The sequence below is a fragment of the Exophiala oligosperma genome (assembly GCF_000835515.1).
Source record: "Exophiala oligosperma strain CBS 72588 unplaced genomic scaffold supercont1.3, whole genome shotgun sequence".
In the NCBI taxonomy this organism is placed as follows: domain Eukaryota; kingdom Fungi; phylum Ascomycota; class Eurotiomycetes; order Chaetothyriales; family Herpotrichiellaceae; genus Exophiala; species Exophiala oligosperma.
Genome location: NW_015622820.1, coordinates 3,587,273 through 3,607,658, shown reverse-complemented (window position 1 = coordinate 3,607,658; position 20,386 = coordinate 3,587,273). Strand labels below are relative to the sequence as shown.

At 50.7% G+C, this 20,386-nt stretch overlaps 5 protein-coding genes across 5 annotated transcripts; all 5 read right to left on the bottom strand.

Annotated features, from left to right (window-relative positions):
* Positions 1–279: 279 nt before the first annotated feature.
* PV06_04020 (uncharacterized protein) lies at positions 280–2,180 on the bottom strand (the record flags this gene model as incomplete). Its single annotated transcript, XM_016404858.1, has 6 exons — positions 280–341; positions 430–472; positions 550–1,335; positions 1,393–1,500; positions 1,553–1,807; positions 1,878–2,180. 6 exons carry the CDS (start codon positions 2,178–2,180, stop codon positions 280–282), a joined length of 1,557 nt encoding a protein of 518 aa, XP_016265863.1.
* A 940-nt stretch (positions 2,181–3,120) lies between these two features.
* On the bottom strand, positions 3,121–4,933 carry PV06_04019 (uncharacterized protein). Its single transcript, XM_016404857.1, has 5 exons — positions 4,750–4,933; positions 4,646–4,664; positions 4,422–4,592; positions 4,182–4,365; positions 3,121–4,129 (listed from the first exon to the last, which is right to left on the bottom strand). Exons 1-5 carry the CDS (start codon positions 4,768–4,770, stop codon positions 3,469–3,471), a joined length of 1,056 nt encoding a protein of 351 aa, XP_016265862.1. The 5' UTR covers positions 4,771–4,933; the 3' UTR covers positions 3,121–3,468.
* Positions 4,934–5,320: 387 nt separating this feature from the next.
* On the bottom strand, positions 5,321–5,581 carry PV06_04018 (uncharacterized protein; the record flags this gene model as incomplete). The annotated part of the gene is made up of 1 exon (XM_016404856.1): positions 5,321–5,581. One exon carries the CDS (start codon positions 5,579–5,581, stop codon positions 5,321–5,323), a length of 261 nt encoding a protein of 86 aa, XP_016265861.1.
* A 48-nt stretch (positions 5,582–5,629) lies between these two features.
* PV06_04017 (uncharacterized protein) lies at positions 5,630–6,713 on the bottom strand (the record flags this gene model as incomplete). The annotated part of the gene is made up of 4 exons (XM_016404855.1): positions 5,630–5,977; positions 6,038–6,198; positions 6,248–6,464; positions 6,525–6,713. 4 exons carry the CDS (start codon positions 6,711–6,713, stop codon positions 5,630–5,632), a joined length of 915 nt encoding a protein of 304 aa, XP_016265860.1.
* Positions 6,714–11,609: 4,896 nt separating this feature from the next.
* On the bottom strand, positions 11,610–13,725 carry PV06_04016 (uncharacterized protein). The gene has a single exon (XM_016404854.1). The coding sequence runs from the start codon at positions 13,513–13,515 to the stop codon at positions 11,767–11,769; it is 1,749 nt and encodes a 582-aa protein (XP_016265859.1). The 5' UTR covers positions 13,516–13,725; the 3' UTR covers positions 11,610–11,766.
* Positions 13,726–20,386: the final 6,661 nt, after the last annotated feature.

Sequence of the window (20,386 nt, the reverse complement as noted above, 5' to 3'; positions counted from 1 at the left end):
AGGAGAAAAGATCCCATTGGAAATGTCATCATGTTATACTCGCCCCTAAAACCCCTGGACTTATACCACCTACCCAGGTAAACAATACTTGTATTCGAGTGTCTTGAACAGTCAGATGTAATGTATGTCGATATACCCACAACATACTACAATACTACAACACACCCAACGACGACCTCGCTCAGATTTTTCTTCGATCAAAAGAACAAACACATCATGTCAATTCCAGTTACAAGTAATGTCGGCGCCTACGACAAGCTATCAAATGCAACAATAACTCTATGCTTTCAAACTCCGAGGTCGAAATCGGCAGTAAAAGTCATGCTCCTTTACAAACCATGCTATACATCACCCATGGTTAGCCATTTGCAACTTCTCGCGGTTCAGACCTTCATAATCAAACCACCGCAAGGAAAGTAAAAGACTCACCATTATGCAACTTCCAGTCTCTGGTTGGGTCGTCAAATTGAACCTGATACACATGTAAGCCGTCAGCTTCTCTTCTCCAGTACAAAATTCCTGCAACGACTCAATGCTGCCACTACTCACCTCGAACCTTCTCAGAAATGACGGCACAAGCTTGTACATCTCCAACAGACTGATGTTCTTGCCAATGCACGTCCTCGCACCGGCGCCGAATTGAAACAAGGTACCATTCATCTCCTTCAGTTGCTCTTTGCCAGCCTCCAGCCATCGTTCGGGAATATAGCTGTCGACTTGATCGCCGAAGATTTCTTCCCGTTTATGAATGACCCACGCGTTGCATCCGACTATCGTACCACCGGGAATGAAATGTCCGTCGATCTCGATACCCTGGGGAGGGGTGATTCTTTCCAGGGGCAGTCCAGCGGCAGGGTGCATTCTGAAAGCCTCCTTGATGCACGCGTCGAGGTACGGCAGGTTTTGTGACTCCGCCCAAGACACCGTTCCACTAGGTCTGTTTTCGATCCTACCCTCCTTGACGGCGTCGTTCAACTCGGCCATCACTTTCTCGTAGCAGTGCGGGTTGCGGAGGAGGTAGTAGAAGACGGCAGCCAGGCTGATGGCTGTGGTTTCCGACCCGGCAAAGGCCATGGATACCGCCATGGTCAAGACGCGTTGGTCTGTCATGAACTCAGGACGGTCGGTCTGGGCCTTGAGGAACATGGACAAAAGGTCTGGTTTGTTGGTGCCATTTTCCCGACCTTGGGCCTTTATCTCGGTCAGACGCTCATTCATACGCGCGAAAGCGAATTTAGTGATGGGAAAGGCGAATAGTTTGACACCGAGCTTGTCGAGGAGCAAAACCAAGGGGTTCTTCAAGAAGAGCAAATCGATCCACGGCATCTGACCGACCTAGAGTCGCTGTTAGTACCCTCCTAGTTTCTCCCAACGCTACTATGGCGGACATACCGGAGCGACGTAAGAGAAGAGCTTCCCAAGATAGCCAATCATGCCGTCGACATCCTCATTTCTTTCCAAGAAGCCATGTCGCTTGCTGTAGGTAATTTGTCCAATAACCTGTCATTAGTCAGTCGTTGGTATACTCAGCGTCATCGTATAATTTGCTCACGTCAAATGCGAAAAACTGGAGCCATTCTGCAAAGTCACATATTCTGTTTGGTTTCGCGTACAGTTTGTCGGTCTGGTCCAAGAAGATTTCAATGGTCTCGTTGACAGCCGGCTCGTACTGGACCAACTGGCTCATAGAGAATGCATTGTTGACGGATCGTCTCAAGTTGGCATGGTACGACTCATCTGTGGTCGAGAACAAGGACGGTAACCGCTTGCCTTCCTTCACGGCTTGTTGAACGGGATAGAAATCGGACTATTCGGCAAGAGTCAGCACAGAGGAGAGTAGTGCCAGCAAGCCCGGGGGCAGGCACTTCAAGCCTTACCTTTGTGAATCCCTTGTTCAGTCCATATATCGTCTTCAAGGCTTTTGGGTTGGCGAAGGAGAGGCTGTTGGGTCCTAGCCTGACGACGTCTCCCAATTCGCGATGCAACTTGAGGTGAGTGATGTCCGGCCGTCTCCCGTAAACATCAAAGAATCTCCACCAATTCGTGAACTTGGCGAGGAAAGGTCCCGGATACTTGTTCAGGCCATGGTTGAAGTAGTTGCTAAGTAGGTAGCCTACCAACAATATCGATAATGCGATAGGCCAGTTGTTGGCAATGACGGGGAATACTGACTCGAGCATTTTTCCCACGTGCGCAAACAAAAAGAGCTGGGGGGGGGGTGAGAAGGACAACTCACGACGAAGAATCGACAATACTGTATACAGACAAGACTTACACCGCGAGGAAACTGGTCAGGTCAGAGACGAGCGTCGTTTGAATTTCGATCCCATATTAAATCGTCAAGAGAGGCACAAGCAAACTTGATTGCACCGTGACTAGTTGCCGTAGCCTTGGGGCGAGATCTGTCTGTCCAATGTACGAGATCTCTCCCACTACTCGAGACGTCCAAGCGGCTCATGCTGTCTTTCGGCAGTTGTCATTTCAGCCAGACAAACGTCGGAGTCGGCACAGGCATAGAAAGTGCTGACACTTGAACCAGCGAATGGGCGGGAGAAGACACGTCTCTGTGGACCGCTCGGCTCGCTCTTTGTGAGAGGCGACGAAGAGGGCGCAAGGACGGCATATGAAGAATCGAGACCTACTGTAGAGAGGCATGGCAAAAACCCGGGGAGTGCCAGTTGGTCTGAGAGCCGAGGCCACAAGTAGCCGGTGGGGGAGGGTGTGAAGTGGGAGCGAAGGAAAGTAATGTGGGCGTGTACATCACAGTGGTGTTCGTATTAAAAGGACCGGTAGTTGTCGAAGTAGGATCTTTGGGGATCCGCTGCCACTGCTCAGATGCAGATGATTGAACCAAAAAAGGTCGAAGTATTTGGTGCTCCCGGCAAATGCACCGGCTACAACTGCCGTCAATGAGTGTTGGGCCTGAGGGTGAGCAATCTCAGCGTCAACGACGGAGTACTCCAGCAATATCGACTTCATTCAAATCGTCTGTTTACTTCGAGCAAAAGTGCGGTATTTCTCACTACGCATACGATGTGAGTCGTGTCTGGAATCAATCGACGTCGACGATTCACATTCAGAGATCACGGACATGCAAAAAACACACAAAGTGTGTATGAGTAGATGATCAACTGAAATTTCATTCTCTCAAGAACAATAGTCTTCATGAATTCAGGAAGCATATGTTACACGATTCCAAGCCATAGGTCCTGCTTGAGAGCGTAGAACAAATTCCCTCCTATACCCATAAACTATTGCACCCGATGCTTTTAGAGTTGCAGTGTTTTTTTGTTTCTGATAAAGTTCAAATCCCGAATTCTTCCCTGGAAGTGACCGCTCGTCCCTCCGAAATCGCCATCAAACTGGCGCTTCGAGTCAATGAGTCTGCTTTTCACTAGTACAAAAGTCGGTGTTGAAGGTGCTGAAGGTGATGTATGGTTGCTGCGTTGGGTAGTGTGTTGTGGTAATCTACTTTCCACCAAGGCTGGGAAAGGCTGACTCGTCGTTGACGGCGACGCCTGGAGCATCACTGCCGCGACCTCCACGGCCACGTCCACGGAACTCTCCACGGTCACCACGTCCACGGCCACGGCCACGGAAGTCACCACGATCGCTGCCACCACGGCCACGACCGCCACCGCGACCACCACGTCCACGAGTCTCGCGAGGCTGCTCCTTGAAAGTGTAGTCGATGTCGAGGAATTCTTTCTTGGTAGCACGCTCACGCTCTCGTCTGGCCTTTTCTTCGCCCTTGAAGTAGTCGGCGGTTTCTTCCTTGGTCAACTCCTTGGCCGACTTCCACTTCTTGTCCTCTTTTGCGCCCTCATTGGGTGCGCGAGCCTCCTTGAGACCAAGACCTTGGAGCTTCTGAGCCGCCTTCTCGGCCAGATAGTCGGCATAGGACTTGTGGTTGGACTCGGCTTCGGCATCAGCGTCGGGAACAGCCTCGCCACCCTCGGGAAGGGCCACTGGCTCAGCATTCTCGTTCCAGCCTTCGGCCTGAGTACCTGCGTCCCATCCACCTTCCTTTTCTTCTTGCTTGGCGATTGCTTCACCGGCTTTTTCATCGGCCCATTCGCCCTCGCCGGTAGCTTCGCCCCAGCCATGACCGGCCTGCTTAGGGTGTTCGCTGCGAAAAGATTGTCAGTAAGGAATGCGAGAAAGTTGAACATGCTACTCACGCAATGCCGGTGCGGTTCACGTGTCGATCGCCACCGCGACGCTGGGCAGGACCGCCGCGACCACCTCGTCGTGTGCCAGCCGAGCCTTGAGTGCGACCTGGTCTGTTGCCGAAACCATCCGCACCCTCGCCTTCAGTTGGTTGATCACGGTTGTACGTACGGCCAGTGGCTCTATCGCGGAATGCTGCCCATGAAGTGAGTAAAAATGGAAATTTTCACTTATGTTTCGAGCTTCCATACCTGCTTCGCTGCCAGTGAATCCACCTCTTCGGCCACCGCGACCGCGAGCAGAGGATGCATCAGTCGGTGCTGCTTTTGGAGCATCGCGCTTGCCAACTCGCGCTGCCGTTTTATCAACTGCTTTGGTCGGTGGTTCAGGTTCGCGGTCAGAATCCTGGTCCGAGGTATTGCCTGAATGAGAGTCAATGACAAATAGTCGTTACAAGGCGCGGGAAAGAAGGTACCCAATAGCTCGTAGAGGTTCTGTAGCACAAACAAGTCAGTAAATGGAATGATGACGATGAACCCGTTGCTGTGGATGGGATGATGAGATGGAATTGATGCTCACCTTGCTCTTGACGTCCGCCATGACGTTTTCCTCTCGAGCGCCTTCCGTGAAGGCTTTGCTTTATTGAAACTCCAACTCGAGAGTGGAAGAATAGGAATCTCGACCAAGACAAGCTCCTTCAAACTAGGATCTTGTCGCGTCGAGTAGGGGTTCGTGTCCGATTTAGAGAAGACTGAGGTTACAGGCGCATTCTTGCAATGCATGATGAAATTCTCAAAGCCATTGGCTAGCGTGACCTCATGCATCGCGCTAGGCCACTTTTGGAGGAAAACTTGGCATTAGGGCTGCACGTGATGAATATCAGTTTCCTTACGGTGCGTTGTGTATTGCGAGGAATCACGACAGCTTCAGCTTTTATACTTGCTTTTATTGGCGTTAAATACACATCTAGACCCCTTGGTCTCCTAAGCAATGACTCAACGGGACGAGCTAAACTCCATTTTTCCGCGAGAGCGCCACAGCCTGGTAAAATGCGATCACAGAAGCGCCATCGCTAACAATACTTCGTGAACATTACGAAACCGTGAGGACATACAAATCCGCTTTCCATGTCTGTCTACCTTGGAGGAACCTACCTCCTGGCTTGTGACGGCGGATATGTATAGGGATTCGGAAAATGCATGCTTGCAGTAAGACCGAATGGATCCGCATCCAACATTGGGTCGTACGGATCAATCAAGAGATTTCCACTGCCTCCGTCGCTAGCAGCGCTCGTCGTCATAGGGGGCGAGGCTTGCATGCCCATTTGCATTGTGTTCCCAGTCGTAGGAGGAAGTCGGAAGTTAGGAATGAAGCTGTCGGTATCGACATCGTCGCCGTCCAATTCGTCCATAATATCAGGCTGTGCATCGTATTCCTGCTCTGTACTCACGGAATCAGTCTAGGACGAACAAAGCTCCACAAACAGGGGCAATAAGAAAGAAGGGGACCACTTGCCCAGCTGCGAATAATGTTTCTGAAAAGAGGCAGGATAGTAATTGTCTTGCATTGTAGGATTTGGCTGGGGACGCTGCGGAAATCCGTGAGGAGCGTTCGAATTCGAGATAGAACGTGCCATGACTCTACGCTGCGGCGCATAGTTTTGGTGCTGTGGAGGTGGTAGTGTACGGCCTCCTGGTTGCTGTTGCTGGCTTGTCATATCAGTGGCGGGTGAAGTCATCCCACCTTGCAAGGCAAACCCGGGCGATCGTGCTGTTGAGGGTGATGAATGCTGTGAAGGTGGAGTGGGCTGTACGTTGGGTGAGCCTGCGAAATTTCGTTGTCCACCAACCTGGGAAGATGAATTTACAGTCTGAATAGGCGGGGCCATTGCAGGACGATGTCTCGCTTGCTGCTGACGACTCAACATGGCCTTCTGCATGGGTGATGCTTGACCCGTGATGGGAGGCGCACGGTGAGGGCGAAGATTGGGACTGCCCTTGAGGGCAAGTTCGGCTTGGACATCAATGCCTAGGTATGTCAGTCAAAGCGAAGGTTGAACTCATGAGAATTAGCTGACCTTTCTCTAGAAGTATGCGCTCGAGCAATGAGTTCTTATAGCGCAACATCAGGCACTCGTCAGCCGCAGCACGGTGACTCTGCTGGAGATTCTGCAATGTCTCCTCATGATGTTGGATGGTGGTCTCTAATTGCTTGATGTATTCCGTTCGTCGTTCACGGAATGCTGCTTGAGCCTGGCGGTTTCTCTGTTTACGCTCTTCGGACGTGGCATATATCTGAAACGCCGTCAGTCTGCAAGGCTATATGTACCAGGAGGGTCCCAAGACAAAACATACCGGCTTCCGACCTCCTTTGCGTTTCGGTGCTGGCGCCGGCTCCTGGTTGGTCTTCTCCGAGACGGCGCCAGCACTATCATCACGCTCAGGCGACGAGGCTGCGGAGGAAGTATATCTCTCGATACTAGGCTCACGTTTAGGGACCACAGCGTCGGGTAGCGTAACGTCGGAGTTTGCGACTGAGCCCATGCCTGTCTCCACGCGAGCCTAAGGCGATGTGCCTGGCATAAGCACCAATAACAAGTCAAGATAGTCGACCGGGGATAGCAAGAATAGATCCGCGCGTTAGAGATGGGATATTCGAAACGTAACGAGATAGATTGTTGACAACTGGAAATAGAGATAAGAGAAGGAAGAAGCAGTGAACACGCCCACAGACGGGATGTTGTGAGGTAATCAAATGAGCTAACAAATTTTCAATCGAGGGGAAGGAAGCAGCGGGCTCGTGCGGAGGTTGAGCGTGGTCCGAGTATGGTAGGCTGGAAGGAAAAGTGCAGACGGGGTGACCTGTTTCGGGCGTGATCTTCCACGGATGGGCAGGGAAGGTCACAAGGCTTTTAGTTGGTGCTGTTTTTGCTTTTGTTTTCCGGATAATTATAGTAGGGATAGAGTTGGTTATCCCACTTCTCTCGGTGTCTGAAGATGGGGCGAAGGGAATACTCGTACAGTAGTAGGTGTCGGAGCGGGAGCAGCTGGAAGCCGGTGTTCATTGGAAAGACACTCGGACTGAGAGCAATAGGTCGATCATCGCGGCTTCACGGGATCATCCTCCTTCCTGGCGAGGCGCAAAAGACTAGTCGACGATTAAAGAAAAAGATGCGCGTATCTTGCATCCAGGGCTGGTGTTTCAGAAGCCACTGTTGCCTCGTATTCCCAGCATGAAAATTTCTCCTCCCAGCCCGAGGAGCATTGAACGACATCGGAGGTTGGTCAATGGGACATTGTAAGATGCGCCACGTGGAAGAAAAATTTTCATGCTTGGGGGCTTCGAAATTTTCCCAAGTGCGGGAGCCAATAGTAAAGACTTCACACCGCGTCTGTTGCCTATAAACAGCGTAGTCGAGGCGCCTAGACGTCGAAGGGGAATAGCAGATCAACATTGATCCAACGTCAGGCGAGCGCCGCCCTGCATCAGCCGAGTCTCGACGGACGAACCACACTCCAAGCTCATCCATCCCCGCCCCTTATTCTGGTCGCCTTTCTCCGTGGAATATGGAAGGCCCTCGCTAGGCGTAACTCCTCGTATTGTACCTCAACCGGATACGAGGTGGAAGTGCGATCCATAACCTCAGTCCCTCAGCTCTTACTGCAGGGTGTCTTATCCACCTAGCTTTGCGCGTATTTGAATCTGAATGGTGCCCGCAGCTCCAGTCCCTTTGTCAATATTGTATGCATTTCTTTGCCCTTTCCCCAGGTTATGGCCCCGGCGTTTGTGTGATCGCCCCGTTTCTGTGGGAACGATAACCACAAAAAGGCTGGAGAGACTGCAGGGTCGGTAGTCTTTAGACAAGCGAGGCTTCGCTTGGCAATGTCCGAGTATTTCGTAGAGGTAGGGAGGTCTTCGTACGGTGTAACGAGTGCTCGTAGGCGCCTATTCTCGTTCCCTGTCCAGGATGCATGGGTGTCAGTCAGTATTGCACGGTACGCTTACCTGTAATCGTCTCAATCACCTTGAGCTTTGATCGGTCTCGAGCCCAACCGTTCTCCACCAGTACTGACCACATAACCAAAGCAAGCGAAACTAGAGCCTTGGGTACAGTATGTACTATACAGTACTAGAGAGTGACAGCTGAACGCCATCGCCCTTCAAAGGTCTTGGCCCAGGTTTAGTCATAATCGTGCAACTGACTCAACTTGAGCCATCGACTCTGGCAGAATCATTTCTGTTCTCGAGTCATGTCAACGCATAGGTGAACCTCGTCTTTACATGCTATACTGACCTATATGTACGGAGTACGGGGAATTATTTCAGATGTTCCTATCTGTCACCCGTGCCGCAAGAGTTATGCTTGATGTCGGCGAGGAAGTAGCGTGTTGGATGGAGGACACTCCCATGCTGTTTCCTTTTAGTACGAAGAAAGCAGCCGCAGGAACAACATGATGGATCTGTTCTTGCCTGGCAGGTCGAAAATGTGCTCTCTCCTCACGCATTCATCTCTTACGCGTTGACTTACACGGTTCGAGGCTGTGCTTGGTGAGGTTACATTCATTGTGCAAAGTCTGGCTCACTTTTTGGTCTGTTCTAGGAATTTGTTGGTCTCATGCATATGTCATGTTCGACATTGTTAATTTGCGATGGAGCAATGGGCGGTAAAAGGTGAGTGTGGCCATCGTCCTTTCGAATTTCTGAATTGACATTCATCAGACCCTCCAAAGCGGTTCCTCCTCAGCAAGAAGCATTCCTCCGAAGATGCTCGGAAACCACCCCGACTGCCTCTGTCTGCACGATTTGAGAGCGTTACAAGACCAATTTCGGCATTGGCCAGGCACCGAATCAATCAACTTTCGGACATTCGTGAAGTCTCAGGGTCCTCGAAGGCTACCTCCACAGGCGATCATCCCGGTGAATGGACAGATGGCGCCAACGATACCCCCAAGAGAAGGCCTCTTCCAAGACCAGATAATCTTTCCCAAACCACCTCTTCTGATTATCTACCACCCACTCCCAACCACTCGGAGCCTCGAAATTTCACCGCTCTGGGTGACCGTGCTGTGAGTGCCATAAGCCTTCCACGGAAATGCGTACCAGAGCGCAGATCGTCGGCGAGCATCTTCTCCCAGGGCCTTGCCGGATCGAAGCCAAATTCGCTACAAGAGTTGCCTACCTGGAAGGCTTCTGAGTTGGATGGCATTGGCAAAATGATCCCCAACAGAGGACGAGCTCGGTCTCCTGTCCGCCGTGCGGTCGATCGCGGCGCTCAGTCAGCTGAGATCTTCCGGCCGTCTCTGACACGAACCTTCATCCGGACCTCTCCCCCCCACGAGATTCTGGACAACGGCAGTATGCGACATCCACGGGTCGATTTGTCGATACGTCTTCCTTCGCCGCTCTTCGTAGGAGGCGGCACTGTTGAGGGTCACATGTCCATTGGAGTCGACGGAGGTGCCCCTCGGAAGCCAAAATGGAAGCCAATATATGTCTCTAGAGCTTCTGTGGATGTCATTGGGGTCGAGGAAATCAACGACGGTAGAAGATGGGTATTCTTGTCCCTAGCTACCGAGTTATTTGACAAGGAAACTCCACCTCCGCCATCCCTTGTAACATCTCAGCAACCTGCAGAGACTCCCGAAATATGGTGGGAGCTCAAATCAGCAAAGACGAACATTCCATTCTGTGTCAACTTGCCCCTGAAGCTTGGACCGCCACCTTATGCTTCTAAACAAGCATCAATTCGTTACATTTTGTGTCCTTCGCTTGTGATCAAAATAGGTGAAAAAAGGAGCACTGTGAGACAGACCTGGAGCATCCAGATGCTCACTGTACATGACCCAGAGAAAGCACTTGCAAGCTTGCCTAGTCCTCTTCTGGCAGCGGATACACTGTATCTCGCAACGGAACCTGAGCTTCAGACTGTTAAGCTGACTGCAGGCCTGCACCGTCAGACGTGGGTAAACGGCGCCAAGATCTTCGTCGACATTCACATTTCCAATAACTCCGCTAAGACAGTCCGGAAGATCGAGGTTCAACTAGAGAAAACCACTTTGTGGTATACTCATGCACCAGCGGGGACGTTTGAGAAAAGTGCAGTTCATCTACGCTTGCCCAAACGCACGGATACGGAAACCGTCAGTACCACGAGCGTCAAGATGTCTGACTCCTGGCAAGGTGTTCCATCCCATTCATCAGATGTCAGAACGGTCGAGCTTGAAGCACCGCGAGGTCATGTCACCATCAGCACGGGCCGGTATTTCGAGGTCAGATATTTTGTCAATGTCATTGTGACTGTCAAAAGGTTCAAGACTGTCGCCGTACAGCTTCCTGTGACCATAATACCCATTAACTCGTTGGATATCTTGCCCAATTCTCTCGCGCAAGTGGCGGCATCGATCGAAGCGAAGCGTGCCAGGACGGTCCCGCTACCACCCAGTGTCCCTACTCCCGCAGCATACTTCCAGGGTCAAGCTTTTGTTGTTCCAGTGCGACGCTCAATTGAGAATGCAAGGAGCGAAGCAGATATCCCTCCATTGGCGGACATGGAAAACCTCAAAACAGCCATTGACAATTCACCGAGGAGAGTTCACAGTCATGGCCATTGCAAAGGAGAGGACGAAGCCGAGACGACGGAAGAGAACGCAGATCCTAATCGGCCCAGACTCAACGCCTCTTCACATCATCATGTAACAAAACGTCCAAGCTGTTACCATTGCCACATCGCAGAAGGGTCCGAAGTCTCTCCGGTGCGTGAAGGTCCACGATTACCTCGACTACAAGTCTCGACCTCCGGACTTGGGTTCTCTGAATCGGAATTTGATGTTCCAGCTGACTCTCCGCCTCGGAAAGTCATGCTCAGCGAGAGAGAGCGCAACATGATCAATCAGCAGAGGGAACTTCGTATTCGAGAAGACCGAAGAGACAGAAGAACTAGGCGACCCAGCAAAGACATCAAGCGTGGAGAAGAGCCACGAAGGTCGAAGGAGCAGCAACCACGTTATAGTAATGTCGTTGCCGATGCCAGCGCGGAACCCAAACATGCACCTTTTGGAAATTTCAGCCCCGAAGGGCCCGCTTCCTATGTCGGCGGTACGAGAGCGAGCATGTCGGAAATGTACCCAAAGAAAGCTGGTCCAGGGAGATCTAGATCCAAGACCAATCCTGAGGGTCGACCCAGGGCAATGTCATCTGGCAAACACCGAGATATGTTCAGCATCGACCGAGGAAGATTTCCCATTGATGGGCAATCGTCCTTGGGTCTATTACATCGAAGTATGAGCAAAGACAATGCTTATCGCCCAAGCATAGACCAACTTTTGTGATGGCCTAGTACCGCAAGCAGTGTGGTTATTACGTGTAAGGTGACAACATGGTACCTATTAGCCGGAGCCGATGCTTTTTTTGGCATGTCAGCATGGGAAGGCCTGCCAACTGAATATGTATGGTAGTGAATATGAGGTTATCCATGGACAAACCAGTCTAGGTATATGATAGCATCACAAGTTATGCAAGACATTAGAAACACAGAGCTGAGGCAGGTCCTTTTGGCACCATATTAAGTAGCTTTCAATCGTCGCACCATTTGATGACTTATGGGACGACAATAAAATTCGGTCCTGTTGCTATCAAGTCCAACATGAACTGTTTAGAGCCTCGTCGCCTTTCTGTCCACACATGATCTACGAGAGCTTGCATTTTGGTGACGCACACGGGTGCAAAACTGGACAAGGAGACATTTTGCCAAATGTCTGGAGGGATGGTGGAAATTTCGAGAGAAGCTACGAGTAGAGGTAAGGCAACATTGTGCATTTTCGTCTTCGTCTTCGTTTTCGCCTTCGTTTCCGCTGGCGGGGGGGACGTGGGGGATGTGGTGGTTGCGGCGGCGGCGGCGGCGGAGGCGCAAAACCTCGACATGGCATCCAGGATGTCCCGGGCATACCGGGCGGCGGTCCCGTCGAGCGTACCGAAGGGGTTCAAGATTCGGTGGACCAGCAACAGGCCGGCCAGACGATACATGACCGCCTGCGAGTGCATCTCGAGCTTCTCGTTGGGGGAGAAGTTCCGGCGGTGGGATTCGCACGCGACTGCGAGGGCGTCGAGGTCGGGGGCCCACCGCTCCAGACTCTCGCCGACTCGCCGGACGGGTCCTATGCTCCCCGGGATGCCACAACGGCGTTGGACGTCGAGTTCCTTACTGACGACGCACAGGTCGTAGAGGATCGGTAAAAGGGTCGTACATAGACCGGCGGACCGTTCGACGACGGTGCCGCCGGTGGTGGTGTTGGAGTTGTTGTGATTCATTTCATCTTCATCTTCATTGTGGTCGTGGTTGTGACGATGATGATGGTCACGATAAGTGTACCTCAGGACGGGCACGTCTCGACGCAACAGACAAGAAGCCGTGTCCCAAAAGATGGAGGTGATGGTAAAAGGGTCCAAGGCAGGGTCACTCGACAACTCACCGTACCAAGGTTCGATGGAAGACAAGGAGTACCTCAGAATCAAAGCCGGATCGTTGCACCCGGTGAGTAGATCAAAAGCGGCCAAGGTTTGACCTAGCGCGTTGACCGCCAGAGCGTCTTGGACGGTTTTGATCTGGACGGTCCGCAACTTTTCGAGAGCCGCCGCCCCTACCATTATATCGGCCTCGACGTAGGGTTGTCGTTGTCGTTGCCGGTGGCTGTCGTCGTTGTCGTCGACGTCGACGACAAAGTCCTTGGCTCTTGTGACGACGGAATGGATGGCCTCGAAGATTTCTTTCAGCAAAGCCGGCGAGGAGAAAAAGGACAGACGGATCGCGGCCCGGAACCCTTCCGCAAAGGTCGGGCCCAACATGAACAAATCATAGACCTGAGAAAATTGTTCGAGGATTTCAGGTGACGATTCGTAAAGTTGGCTGGCGGATGAGTAGTATCGTTCGTCGGTCGAGGTCTGGGTCGAGGCAGAGTCGACTTGAGCAACCCCGGATAGTGTGGACAATATTGTTGTCGACTGTGGTACTGTGCTATCATCACCGTTGCCGTTCCCATCAAGTTTCACATTGGGATTCGATGTCGACTTGGTGAGTTGCTCACCTCGACGTTTGCGACTCTTGTTGTTATTGACCTTGACGCCCAAAGAGTCTTTGACGGCCCATACTTGGATCGAAGAACCGTCGGGGCCAAACGTCGACACTTTCGGCCGTCGACCAGAGCGGTATTGGACCCGGGAGTTGGTGCATTGTGACTTGGAGCTTTGACAGAGAGTACATTTCTCCGCGGCGGAATCATCAAAATGACACCGTTCTTTGTGCTTGTAGCATCTGTCACAGGCCCTGCGAGGGGACCGAGGAGTCGACATTCTTTCTGATCAGACGTTATAGTTTTAGATTGTCAATGGAGGTGCATCTTCACATTGTTCATTCCGACCAGGCTTCCTATTTACTCTGTTGACGGTGTTGTTGGAGTGGTTCATTCGTCGGTCAGGGTAGCCATGTTCGAAGGTGACGACACATTGCTCTTGTGTCGATATATTAAATGCTCAGCGAAAACAAACGAGCCTGGTCGGCACTGTGACTGAAGAAATAGAAAATGAGGAAGATGAAAGCCGGGCGTTCTCTAGAGGATAAAAAGATCTAATCTAAAACAGGACTAGCTGCACCATGCTCCTTTTTCTCCTTTTGACACGAGATATTCCATATTACTCTGAACACGCCTTTCATCTGATCATGCCCAGGTTCTCTGCAAACTTCTTAATATCACATAGCTCCTTATTCGATTACCTTCATTCTGCTAGCAGAAATCCTTGCAAAGAGATGCTCTCCATACCTGAACAAGTTCTCAGCTCCCCAACCCAGGTATCGCGGCCTATTTGACCACTTTTCGATTTGATGGCTGAAAGTAGAGATTTCCCACGACAATGAAGCAATAGCGTCCGAACGGCATGCTGAACATGCTCACGACTTCTTGACGTTTCGTGTTTGGCCTTTGTTCAATTCTGCAAGCTCGGCACGGCTGATCTCCTGCAAATGTCTTGCGCTATGCGAGTCTTCACCTTTCCCACACATCACTCCTTCCTGACGCAGGTGCAGGATGGTCCAGAGCACGAGGATAGGATTGGCGGCGGTGCTCTTCAACGCATCGTCGATTCTGTCCTCTGATACTAACAGATCGGTCCACAGTTCGGGAGGCTGGGAACCATAGAGTGCCTGAAGACTGGCTCTGCAGAACAAATGGATTCCATAATCAGAGTTTCCAACCTTGGTCTTCAACTTTCGAATCTCCCCATCACTTTGGTTTGTCTTGAGAAACTCCTGAAGCGTCGCTGACATAGGCTGAAAGGCGTTTCGAGCCAGTGCATATTCAGAGATGTCCACGTACTTCTGGATCACCTCTGCAGCCCCACCCTTACGAGTAAGGTCAATCATGCTCTCTATAGTGTCGTTGATCTTCTCATCTTTGTATCGCATGATGTTTGATTTCATGAGTTTTGCAATCGCAGGTCCTTGAGCCTTGTGCTTAGCTCTATTGGATCTCAGGTACTGCGTGACTGCTTCCCCATTTCGAGCTGTCGTCAAGATCGCAATCGTGATAGATATGGGGCTGTCGAGCTCTTCTTTTTCTTTCCCCTGAGACATCTCATGCTGGTCCATCCTCATCCGGTACGAGTCTCTGAGTCCCAGGTAGAAGTCGTAGCACTTGCGTTCCATGGCAAAGTAATCGAACATGAATGCAGGCATTTCAGCAGCGAAGCCCTCGGAGAAGCTTATCAAAACACGAACCATCTCGGTCTCCAGAAGTGTCATTTTCAAATTACTCGACTTGGACTGTACTGGAATGAAGAGTCTTTGGATGAGGTCCTTCTTGTACTTGGGATCGAAGAGCACTTGTTGCATTCGGTACGCCACTTCATCAACCTTGCGCGTTCCGTGGCCCAGACACCGAACGAGAAGATTCTCTGCTATGGCTCCTGTTTGGAACCGGTGTTTCAGAGCATTGTGTTTCCTGAAACTCATATTGTTCGAACCTCGTGCTAACATACTTGAGGACATGCCCATGGTAAGGTAGAACCGCTTTAGAGAGTCTTCTAAGGTGTTGGGTATTCCACCGACAAAGACTCGGGCAGGGTCCTGGTTGCGAATGACGAGCTCCAAGTCCGGCCAAATAGGAGCATCCGGGTTGAGGTTTCTCAGTGCGTTGTATAGGTGACAAAGCATCGAAACATGGCCGGTATCATTGACGAGTTTCAGGCCCGATGCATGCCATTCGAGGTACATCTGAGTCTTCAATGTTCCGCAGGTCAAAGGAAAGAGCTCGACCAAGGGGATCCTCTTGATGTCTTTCAAGGCGGACGCCATATCTTGACCTGCAGCGAGTCTGAGCTTGTATTCGGTAGGGTCAGCTCTGCCGCACTTAGAACCTTCGATCCATTCACCGAACTCCTTGACTAGTGAGCGAACATTCCCATCAAGTTCCCAGATTTTATGTCCAAGAGATTTGCTCCAGTCTCGGTGGGCTTTGTATCGTGATTTTGTATCAGCATAAGATTCCACCAACTCCTTGAACGCCGGAATTGGTTGGATGGTATTGAGTCGTTGCATGTCGAGCTGTACTTGGAAAGCAAAGGTGACCCAGACCGGGACATTATGGTTCTCAATGAGATGACGTGCAGCGTGCAGTATCTCATCCTCAATAAAAGTCTTTTTGAACAGTAGCGATAGCATGCAAGAGGTGGGAAGTATTTCTCGAAGGTCATCCGTGGCCTTCTGGCTGGGATTCTTCGCATGGTAGAATTCGGCGCGGTAGGTCTTCGCAGAAGGAAAACCGGGTACATTGACTGAGAAACCATTGTTCGAAGTGGGTATGATAGGAGGAGACTCCAACAACACATTGACATATGACTTGGCCATGGCCCATGGCACATAGAGCAACATGTCACATATCTCACAGCCACAGATGATGATCGAGAATGGTAGATCTGGATCAAAGTCGAGTGGACCCCCATTTGTCTTGTCCAGATGGAGCTTGAAGATGAGGAACGGCAAAGACCCGGTGGGGAACTCTGAGGCTGGATACTTCAATGGACGCTGCAAAGAGGCCTCGAAATCAGCTTCTGCTCTGCGGACCAAATCGACTGCAAAGTTAGTCACACTAGCACACTGCATCAGTTCAATGGCTCCAGCCGAATACAGTTGCCACGTGCAAGCGACATATGCTCTGACCGCAGTGATATCTTGCAGAAATGACCAGATGGCAAAGAGGAACTCTGCCTCGGCCTCTTCCTCTTTGAATTCGATGCATGCACGAGCTGGTGCTGGTTGTTTTGCTCTCTGAGTTTTCATCTCTATATCCGGCTCTTCATCATCTGATTGTATTTCCTCAACTTCAAGATTCTGAAACATGTTGTTCATCTGTTCCAAAGGTGTTTCGGACATTTCTTCCTTGACTTTCGGTGGAGATTCGGGTGCTTCTGGCACTTCGCAACATGGTTGAAGAAGTTCCAGGGCTTTTTCAAGAACCGTGGTGAAATGAGCGTGCTTCTCGTCAGCAAGGGGATCGACGTTGGACCTAGATCTGAACCAGGTACTGAAGAAACGTCTGGCTTGGATGGCTCGTTGCCAGACGGTTTGTAGAGATCTACCGAGGGTGATTTTGGGACGGGCGTTGACGATTATGGTTGCCATCTGGATGAAGTCGGTCGTCTTGACCGTGTAAGAGTGTCTGGGTCCATTCAATATTGTTGACTGTGAGCCCTTTGCGGCATCACGAGCCAGCTTACGAGCTCTTCCTTTGAGTTTGGGCAGATTGGGGGAGGGAGAGGACGTTGAGGCAGCGAACCCCAATTTGGATGCCTTTTCAGCTAACCAGGCTGCAACGGTTTCAGTGTCACGTTTGTACCTCTTGTAAGCAAGGGACATGTGGTCAGGAAGTTGAGTGCTCGCCATGACGTTGCGTGTATGAGAAGAGGATAGAGTAGCGGGGCCAAATGAGCAGAGAAGAGATCGATGGGTTGATGATGTTGAAGGAACTGAAGAGGAATCATGAACGAGAGAGGCAGTACCTGGTAAGCAGAAAGCAGAGCAGTAAAGGGAAAGCGAGCAGTGGCTACGGTTTGGCAGGTGAATCTGCACAGGAGATCGGGCAATTGCAAGTGAATATTGACATCCATGGAGCTACAACCACCCTTTCATAACGAGAGCTGCTGACTACACAAATTTTCATGTCAATACCGTCAATGGCTGGAAAGATAACACCACCTTCATCTAGTTTTTGTTATGGTATGAAATGGTCTCAGCCTAGTATATAGCAAATACTGATAAGTTCGAGACCAGTCAATGCTATGCACCAGAAATTGGTGTCTGACAGGTCAGCACAAAAAGCCTTTGTCTGGCAGACTTCGAAATTTATAGGACACAACAGCATTAATCATCGTTGTCAGACCGGGCCATTTTTTTCACTACAGCTCCTGTCTTTCTCAGCTTTTGATACTATTTCTCTCTCCTTCTCTACCTCAAGGACAGCGGACGAGCTGCCATTATCTAGATCGGACAACCTCCGCTGGATTCTCCTCTAGCTGACCAGATCCTCCACGAGCCCACGTCTTCGATCACAGGGCAGGCAGTACTTTTCCACCACAGACCCCAAAGCTTACATTTCCAAGTCCATCCCCGAGACTGACCTGGGCTCTGAACTCGACAGTATCATTGTCTTCCAAAAAGCCTCTTTGAACACTTCCTTTCCCCATCTTCAAAGCTTTCAACTCATATGGTTCTTTACCACCACGGGTCTGCTCGAAGAAGCATCCTGACTCTGCTTTTGTAGGTCCAGAGAGCGTGCCAGTGGCGACAAGGTCTCCTGGTCGTAACGGGCACCCACCTCGCGTATGATGAGCAAGCATCTGTGGGAAAGAGAAGATGACGTTGTTTGTGTTGCACGTCGCAATGTCGTAACGTTCCGAATTGGCTGTTGGCGGTCATTTAGTTTTTCATGTCCTCCCACCTCACCTTGGAATCCAATGCTTACCTTCGAGAGTTGCCTTTATAGGAATATTGTACGCCGATTTGGTCTTCTTTCCGGTCAAATAATCGGCGAGGAGACGCTTCATCTAACATCATCAGTAAATTCCATCTCACTAAGAGTCGACTCCTTCAGAAATTCATTCCTCACCGGTGTCTCACTCGGCAGAGTGCGAAATGGTTCCAGTGCATCCAACGGGACAACCCAGGGCGACACGCTCGTGCAGAAACTTTTCCCGTTGAACGGGCCCATCATCGGGGCCTCATAAAACTGAATGTCTCTGGCCGACCAGTCGTTCATGAGTACAAATCCAAAGATATGTTCCTCGGCCTGGTCGACCTTGATCTCCTGCCCAAATGCGTTGCCTTTGCCGATGAAACAGGCAAACTCGACTTCAAAGTCAAGCTTCCTGCAAGGACCAGACACGATCTGCCCATTCTCGACGGGAACTTGTCCTCGGGGTCTGTGAAACGGTGTGCCCGAGACGACGACCGAAGAGGCCCGCCCGTTGTAAGCAACTGGCAGATTGTAAAAACACGGACAGAGTTGTTCGATTTTGGCTCCTGGTTTGATGACATCCGCACACTGGATGTCTCATCAAGTAACCAAAAATAATCGTCAGCTCCCAATATATACTCTCATCCACCAACGTAACTTTTGTATGACGACGACGACAACAACAATGGGGAAAAGCTCACAATAACTGCATGATGCAACCCGATAAAAAAGTCGGTATAGTCGCCAATGGCCATGGGTAGGTGCATTTTAACGCTGTTCATGGGCACGAGTGCTCTGGCCCGTCGACCTTGGTTGTCTCGCAACAGAGACCCCAACTTCGTCTCCTTTTCCAACAGGTCCTGAAGTCGTTTCCTAACTTTGGAATGTACATCCTTCCCCTGGGCCGCGTACGAATTCAGCGTCGTCTCTCCGGTGATTGTCTTGACATCAAACCCGATATCGTCAAAGACTCCATCCGCGGCTAGGACGCTCATGTCGAGAACATGGTCGCCAATGGCGATGCCGATACGTGGTGGCTTCGGCCCATCCGTGCTGAACACGCCATAGGGTAGATTTCTGAGCGAGAAATCCGAGTCTTCTTTGATCTCTATCCAAGAGGCCATTGTTGCGTCAAAACCAAGTAAGTGAGTTCTGTTTCTGTAAATATCTCTTCTTTTGGGATCTCGGTAGAAGGTGGTATCGAAACGGCAAAAAGTTACACGACGAGTGATCCAGTCTACACTCTCGGGGCCGATACGAACACCTCTAGCGACAACTACTCCGTCCAAGCCGGTAGACACACCGCACACCCTCAGCAATTCTTAACGGTGATCATCACAACGCTGAGAAAAGGAGAAGAGGATTTGGCGGAGCGGAACACGGCATATCAAAATAGTTTTCCGTCCGGCTTCGGCAAACCTTTGCGCATTTGCAAAAACACCAACCTAGCTAGCACCAGGAGTCCGTCACACACCTCACGACCCCTATAACCAGCAACTCGCGGTGTTCGCCGTGTCCGCTGTGCCAGTTCAAGGCGAGAAACCCGGCTTAGAACACCACGCCAATAGGCCAAAAAACCCCCCCGTCTATTTACATTTCCCAGGAACGGCCAAGACTGCGGCCCTCCCTCCCCAACCGCGCACTGAACAAGAACATGTCTGGGTCCACCTCCACAAATCTCAGGCCACATGGAGAAACAGGAGAAGTTTGGACAATGAATTTCCCGCGTTTTGAAAAAGAACAAAGCAAAAGTCCGGAGTATCCATGAGGAGGCACAAGGGACAAACCCCAGTTTATACTTTCCGTGTACCTGGGTAGAGATACCTAAACCCCATCTAGACCTGTCTTCATCTAGATAAATAGGTCTGGTATACGATAGCTCTTCTCAAGTTTGAATATCCAGCTTCTTCCACCCATCTTGGCTGTAACTCCAGTCATCTCAGATCCCTGTTCTCATCATCGACACATCACACATCATGGAAATCAAAGATGCCACATCTCACGACGAACAACCATCTATCTTCGAAGAGTCGAAACTCCATGTCCTCGAAGGAGGCAGCGCGGCGACCACGTCTCATCTGTATCAAGGTGAGTGAGCTTTTTTTCATGTCCACAAGCTTTTACGATTCACGAACCCCTCCCGCGACGTTGTATTTTAGTCAAAACGCTCTGACCCTTTTTTTATTTCTCTTTTCATGTATGAAGAGGACAGTAATGGC

Excerpts from the sequence above, each read along its gene's own strand:
- PV06_04019 (XM_016404857.1), bottom strand. The coding sequence starts at position 4,770 with ATGGCGGACGTCAAGAGCAAG. Across the intron at positions 4,366-4,421 it reads ATTCACTGGCAGCGAAGCAG|CATTCCGCGATAGAGCCACT; the intron begins GTATGGAAGCTC and ends CTTCATGGGCAG. Across the intron at positions 4,130-4,181 it reads GTGAACCGCACCGGCATTGC|CGAACACCCTAAGCAGGCCG; the intron begins GTGAGTAGCATG and ends ATCTTTTCGCAG.
- PV06_04016 (XM_016404854.1), bottom strand. The coding sequence starts at position 13,515 with ATGTCGACTCCTCGGTCCCCTCGCAGGGCCTGTGACAGATGCTACAAG.